Source organism: Populus alba, chromosome 10, assembly GCF_005239225.2.
Source record: "Populus alba chromosome 10, ASM523922v2, whole genome shotgun sequence".
Lineage (NCBI taxonomy): Eukaryota > Viridiplantae > Streptophyta > Magnoliopsida > Malpighiales > Salicaceae > Populus > Populus alba.
In genome coordinates, this window is record NC_133293.1 from 220,418 (window position 1) to 227,414 (window position 6,997).

Sequence of the window (6,997 nt, forward strand, 5' to 3'; positions counted from 1 at the left end):
TTATAATATTCGATTTTTATAACCAATCTAGTCGAGTTTCGGGTGGTTGATATGTTAATTGAGATTAAGTTTATTTTTTTTAATAATCTTAAGATTATATCTTCTATAGGTGTATTCAAAACATTTTAATAAACTATTTTAAATACTGACATCACGTTTTGAAAAACAATCTTATTTACCGTGTGTTTAAAAATATGATTATAATTATATTTTTAAAATAATTTTTACTTAAAAATATATTAAAATAATAATTTTTTATTTTTAAAAAAATATTTTTAATATTAACACATCAAAATATTTAAAAATATAAAAAATATATTAAATTTTTTTAAAAAATAAAATAACTTTTTTAAAAAAACATTGTTAAAATATAAAAATAAACAGATATATGATAGCTACAGTACATATAAGAGGTGTTAATATAAATAAATAAGTGATATGGAATATTTTAAATTGTAACAATTTATGAGGCTAACCAGCACAAGTCAGAATCTGAAAGAAAGAAAGGAACGCAGCCAATAATCCAAAATTAGAAAAAAAAAACTCGCTAAGCCCCTCCCCCCCTTCTTTTTTTCGAATAACAAGGACAACGCTACCAAATAAAATATCTGGAAAAATCTCAAATACATCAATGAATTATTAGGATAGTTTCAATTTTGAAACTAATAATAATTATTATTTTATCAATTTCTCCATTTCGAATAACTGGAAATGCTATTTCTTCCTATATTAAAAAACATGGATGGTAAAATTGATACGAAAACTAGTTTGGGTGCAAAACTGAGTCTATCTACATAATTAAGGGGTATCTTTAGGATTGCCCTCCATAATTTATAACCACCACAGGTCAACCACCCTTGAATTCTCACTGTTTTTCTCTGCAGCTTGCTTAACGCTTACATCAATCACCCTAATTAATTTCGAAACCAAGAAAACCTGTGCTGCGCATTCATTTCTTTTCATCCATCCATGTCAGTGAGTAGTAGTGGACTAGTGAGTGAGTAGCAGTGACTCGGTAGTACTCGCACCTGACTCATTCATTCATCACCATTCCCCCTCCCCTCCCTCCTCCTCTTCGTTTCGTCTTTTCAACGATTTCAACGTGAAACAAACGAAATTTGGATTCAACAGATAGATCGGATCGATCGATCGATCGAGCTCCGCTCTCTCGAACCGAGACGAGTCATTTGGTAAATAGTTCGAGATATACTTTGTTAGATTTGGATCTCTCCTTCTCTACATTTTTTTATTATTTTTGGTGATTTAGGGTTTGGCTGTTGATTTTTCTATATTACCTGTCATTAACTTAAATTTAATTCGATGACGTCGCAGCTGGATTTAGATAATGTGGAGGAGAGCAGAAAACTAGTGGTGATGGTAATGCAGTAGTATATAGTGTTATTGTTAGATTTTTGTTGCTGCTTTATTAAGGAAGAACAAAAGGGGCAGGGATGATGATGGTGAATAAGCCGCTGGTATTGACTTATCTCTACCTTTTGATCTACGTTTTGCTTTCGTCTGGAGTCATTCTGTACAACAAGGTAAATACTCTTAACACAAACATCACTATCTATCATGGATAGCCATTCGCCTGCCTACGCGTTTAGGTTACTCCAGCATCCACTGTTTTCTTCTAATTTTCCGTAGCATTTGCCTGCCTTCTACAAGCTTTCCTTTGTGAATTAAACCCCGATTCCCAACTGAGTCATTCAATTCATCCACCAGAGTGTAAGCTCTGAAACTGTGCGTAGTTTAAGCAAGTTCCGGAATTAGTCATGTACTTGCAGAGGCGACATACTTTTGGTTCTCTCTGAACAGAGATGGTAAATAAATCTTGATTTCGAAATATTTACCTGTCTACGGAGTTGTTTGTGCCATTTTCGTTTATGCATCATTGTGGTTTATGTGCTTTACTTGAAACTTAAATTGTAATTTATCTGTTTTTCTTTTGAAGTGAACGATTGATTGAAGTATGACTCAATGAATTTTGTTGCAGTGGGTGCTCTCACCAAAATATTTCAACTTTCCATTACCCATAACACTTACGATGATTCATATGGGGTTTTCAGGAGCTGTGGCCTTTTTCCTTATTCGTGTATTTAAGGTACAACTTCCTACATTATCTAATTTTGTGCTTCTGGAAATCAGTCAGCTGCTATGGGAGTCACAGAACAGTCAATTAATTCATGGGTGACATGGTTCTAATTTATGGGAATGGATAGAAGTTTATTCTGCGTGGTTGAACAGAAGACTGCGCATGTACCTCTTGTTTGCCCTTTTAAGTTATGATTTGTCTATCTTTGAATGTTATGGAGTCTTTAAAGCAATGTATTGGACTTGCCTTTGGAAAATGTGAAGAATATTAGTGCTAGAGTTTCTTAATAACCAAATGAGATATGAAATCAATGATAAAGTGCATTATATTAATACTTATTATCTACTAGCCTACTTATTTCAATATGAGTGGAAAAAAGAGGTGAAACTTCTCATTTCTGTCCTCATCATTCTCATTGAATCACTTTGCTAGGTCCTTTATAAGTTGAACCTTTTTTCCAAAGGAAAAACTAGAATAGTCTATGGATTAGGTTTATTCTGGTGTTTGCTTGTATCCATTTAGCCATACATTCAGCATGTGTGTGGAGTTTCACTTATTGTGTTTTGAGCTATTTCTCTGTAACCTATGTTGCAAATGTATGGTCACATTGTTTCTGCAAAAATGTTCGAACACACACCAGATCTCCAAAAAAAAAAAAAATGTTATTGAAAGCTCTGGACTTCTGCAACATATCTACATTGCTTCCTTTCGGTCTCTTTGAGCACTGGAAGTAATATTATTCCTCTTTTCTGGATGTGCAGGTTGTGTCTCCAGTCAAAATGACTTTGGAAATGTAAGTGATATAACTTATATTTAAACGGTTATGATTTTTGTTTATTGCTTTATTTTCATCTGCTGTCCATCCAAATTCTCTTTTCTGATTATTTTTTCCCCGCAGATACATAACCTGTGTTGTGCCAATAAGTGCCTTCTTTGCAGCAAGTCTTTGGTAAGAACTTAAACATAGCAAGATTATTCTAATGAGAAATGAGTGAATTTGGCTCATAGATACTGTATGTCAATGGTATGTAATTTGAGAATTTCCAGGTGTGTTGTATATACTTTCTTATGCCAGCCTTTGGAAAAAGAAGTTCCTCAATTTTTTCATGTTGTCATAAGACCTGGTTCCCTGCTGGAATACCCACTAAGATTATCATATGTTAATTAGGCAAAGTATGGTTTGGCAATATGGCAGGCTCTTGTGCAAGTCTTAGAGCAGTTTTGTGGGTCAAGTGTTTATGCCAATCGCAAATCTCTTGAGCTTAGTCTGTGACTTGTAACCTTTTCCAAGGCTTAAGCTGTTTTCCGAGCATAATTGAGGAAGGGATCTTCCATTGCTTAATTATATTTGTTCTTTGTATTTGGAATCCAAAATTCCTGCTTATATCCTGGCATATAGCTTATTTACCTGGTTGGGCTTTTGAATGGTAGTTTAGCATAATTCAATGTGATGTTTCCTGTTGGCAGAAGTTTTATTGTATGAAGCAAGGCTTTCCTTGTGTGCTTCCTATTTTGAATTTGCAGCTTGATTTTGATGTCAGCCACTGTCATTTGCTCACATGTATGCTAACCTAATGGGTTTTATGCCTCATTTAAATGTTAGAACCTTGTTCTGTCTATTCAGGGTTACACTCCTTTTTTTACTGGTTGATAACTTTATTGTATTTTTCCGTTTCAGAAAGTAAATGCCTCATGTTTTTTATATGTGTATCAAATTATTCATTTTGAGACAATTCTGAATTCTTATGATTCATGCTGACTTTTCTGAGGGAATGGGAATTTGCTAACTATTTTTAATTTCATGTCTTAACAGGTTCGGTAACACTGCTTACTTGTACATCTCAGTGGCCTTCATTCAGATGCTCAAAGCCCTAAGTATGTCCATGCACAGTACAAATAATTTTTGTTTTTTTCCATTTCTATGACAATAATCTTTTAACTCAGCTTATATTGGATGGATTTGGAATTTACAGTGCCAGTGGCAACTTTTATCATGGCTGTTATGTGTGGTACTGACAAAGCAAGGTGTGACGTGTTCTCAAACATGTTGCTCGTCAGTGTTGGAGTTGTCATCTCGTCATATGGGGAAATTCATTTTAATGGAGTTGGCACACTTTACCAGGTCACAGGCATCTTTGCAGAAGCTCTTAGGCTGGTTTTAACTCAGGTTCTTTTACAGAAGAAGGGCTTGACTCTAAATCCTATCACCAGCTTATATTACATAGCTCCATGCAGGTACCATATATAAATCCTTCAAGAATTGTTTTTTTTTTTTTTTTGGAAGAGAATGATGTCATATGATATTATCATATTAAACAAGTTTCTTCTTTCTTTCTTGTCGTGTGCATTTTATGCACAACAAGCTTTTTAACATAATTGACAATTTGACATCAACTGTATATCCTGAAATTCCACCTGAAATTACAATTAGGTTTTTGATATGATTTTGATGGAGATTGAAAATCCACCTTTAAGTCTGTTCCCTTGATTGTAAAATTTGTTTAAAAAACCCTATCATAATGCATAGATATGGTATCTAATGCAAAATTGTGTTGATCTGGCTAGCTGTTATCTCAATTTAGGTTGTGTTTGGTATGAGGTTAAAAATTTGAAGGGGGAATGTTAAGGGGGCAAGATTTAAAGGTGAAATGCTAAGGTTTTAAAAAGTGTCAAGGGGTGAAGTGTTAAGGATGTTTGGGAGTTTGGCATGAGTTGAAAAAATTATGGGTAAAAGCCAGTCCCGATATAAATAATTTTTTTTTAAATTATATAAAAAAATAATGCTATAATTGTGGTCTAAAATGAGAAGTGGAAGAGAAAAGAATAGATTGTTATTAGATTTATGAAAGAGAGGGACCCCCCCCCCCCCAAAGTTCGTTTACCCCTCCCCTTATAAGATCGACATTTAACTTCCTTTTGGGATCAAAGGTTACCCTCCTTGAAATTTTTACCTCCCCCACGAATTGTGCTAAGGTGAATGGGTTGAAATATTACAAGGGTAACTTTTCACCCCCTTTATCCCCATACCAAACTTGTCCTTACTGTTAACATTGAAAATCCCATCTGGGTACTCCATGCAATGCTCTAGGATATTTTCTATGGTTGTTGATGAAATGTGATTGGCTAGCGTATTAGGGCTCAGGTTCTCATGCTGGAATAGTTTTTTGTTTGCAGTTTTGTTTTTCTGTGCGCGCCTTGGTATGTACTGGAGAAGCCTGGGATGGAAGTTTCACAGATTCAGTTCAACTTTTGGATCTTCTTTTCCAATGCTCTCTGTGCCTTAGCCTTGAACTTCTCCATATTCTTGGTAATTGGTAGAACTGGGGCAGTCACCATCAGAGTTGCTGGTGTGCTAAAAGACTGGATACTTATAGCCCTTTCTACTGTTATATTCCCAGAGTCTACAATAACCGGGCTTAATATCATTGGCTATGCAATTGGTATTTCTCTACACATGAACGTGGATGATTTTCATTGTTACTTCTTCTTTTTCTTAAGATTTTGGAAGGTTATTTTAACTGTTTACTGTTGTACTTTTGTGCAGCACTTTGTGGTGTTGTCATGTACAACTACTTGAAAGTTAAGGATGTTCGTGCATCTCAACTGCCTGAAAGTATTCCAGATAGAATGACAAAGGTTAATCTTCTTGAGAGCTCTTGATATATGAATTTATTTTAGAATGCTTTCCTTTGGGTGACTGCCAATATCAGCGGGAAAAAAGTTGGTAAAAGGGAGTTTTGATGCATGATATGAAAAAAATAAAAAAACCCTGTTATTTGAAGATGTATCATAGTTTAGAGATTGATCAACATAATCCGTGTGACAATTTTTTCCCCATCTGTTAGTTTCTTCTGAAAGATATAAGAAATATAGGAAAAATTACTGGCTGGTTAAAAAACAAGGCAAAGTTAACATATTTGTTCTATTAGTGGACTATATGCTAGTGATGTGGATCATCCTTAAATCATATCTTGGAATTCATTAATTAACTTATTGGACGTCCCATTAACTGTTTCATCTGTCTAATAATTCAGGTTGTTTCCCTATTGTTTTGTCACAGGATTGGAAATTGGAGAAGAAGTCATCTGATATATTCACACCTAATAACAGCAATGATAACAGCGGAGGAGGTGGTGGGGGGAATATGAATTCATCCTCTGATACGAATGTCGATGAAGAAGCGCCTCTAATTTCATCAAGATTATCACACGTTGGTCGCACGCAGCTTGGCAAGTAGCATTCACACCCCATATTGTTTTAGCCCGACGTTGATACAGGAAGTCATTTTCAAGAGAAAAACAGTAGAGGCAAAGGAACGTACTTGAAAAGATATGCTTTCTTTTGTTCGTTCTTTTTTTAATTTTTGGGCAATTGAGAAGTGCTACGCTTGTAGCAGGCAGCATGTGCTTTCATCGATTTGATTTCGCCATAGCTTCTGCAGATGCTTAGCTTGGTGCCCATAGCGTATAGTCAAAACTCTTGATTTGGATACCCTTTTTTTTGGAGGGTATGCAATGGGAAAGTAGATTGACAACTATTCATGTTCATGCATGAAATTAAGAGGGATTATTTGTGAAGTTCGATGTGACTGACACAGATAAAACCTAGGGCAAGATCCTCCTAACCCCTTAATTCCTTTTGCAAGAACAGCTAATGTAGCAGAGCATCTACGGCTCCCAAGCTGTCTTCTACCACTCCTGTCATGTTGAGACGACAGCTAACTTCTTCCCTTTGTGTTTGTGGGTGCTTGATTTTCCTACACTGAACTAGAACGCGTATTGCGTTGACATCAAAGAGAGAGAGAGTGAGTGTTACATAGGAATTAACAAAATACAGCCAGCATTAAAAATCCAAACGAAGACTTTTTCCATAAAATAGTATATTGAAAAGGTGAGAATAGAA

General features: G+C 35.1%; 1 protein-coding gene across 2 annotated transcripts; it reads left to right on the top strand.

Moving 5' to 3' along the window:
• Nucleotides 1-838: 838 nt before the first annotated feature.
• LOC118057330 (probable sugar phosphate/phosphate translocator At3g17430) lies at nt 839-6,672 on the top strand. Of its 2 annotated transcripts, XM_035069875.2 has the most exons (10): nt 839-1,190; nt 1,333-1,541; nt 1,997-2,104; nt 2,857-2,888; nt 2,994-3,044; nt 3,909-3,970; nt 4,069-4,330; nt 5,270-5,535; nt 5,640-5,731; nt 6,156-6,672. In XM_035069875.2, exons 2-10 carry the CDS (start codon nt 1,452-1,454, stop codon nt 6,330-6,332), a joined length of 1,140 nt encoding a protein of 379 aa, XP_034925766.1. In that variant the 5' UTR covers nt 839-1,190; nt 1,333-1,451; the 3' UTR covers nt 6,333-6,672. The 2 variants fall into 2 exon arrangements, with proteins under 2 accessions (XP_034925766.1, XP_073268220.1); XM_073412119.1 differs by lacking the exon at nt 839-1,190 and having other exon boundaries at nt 1,333-1,823.
• The last annotated feature ends 325 nt before the right edge of the window (nt 6,673-6,997 follow it).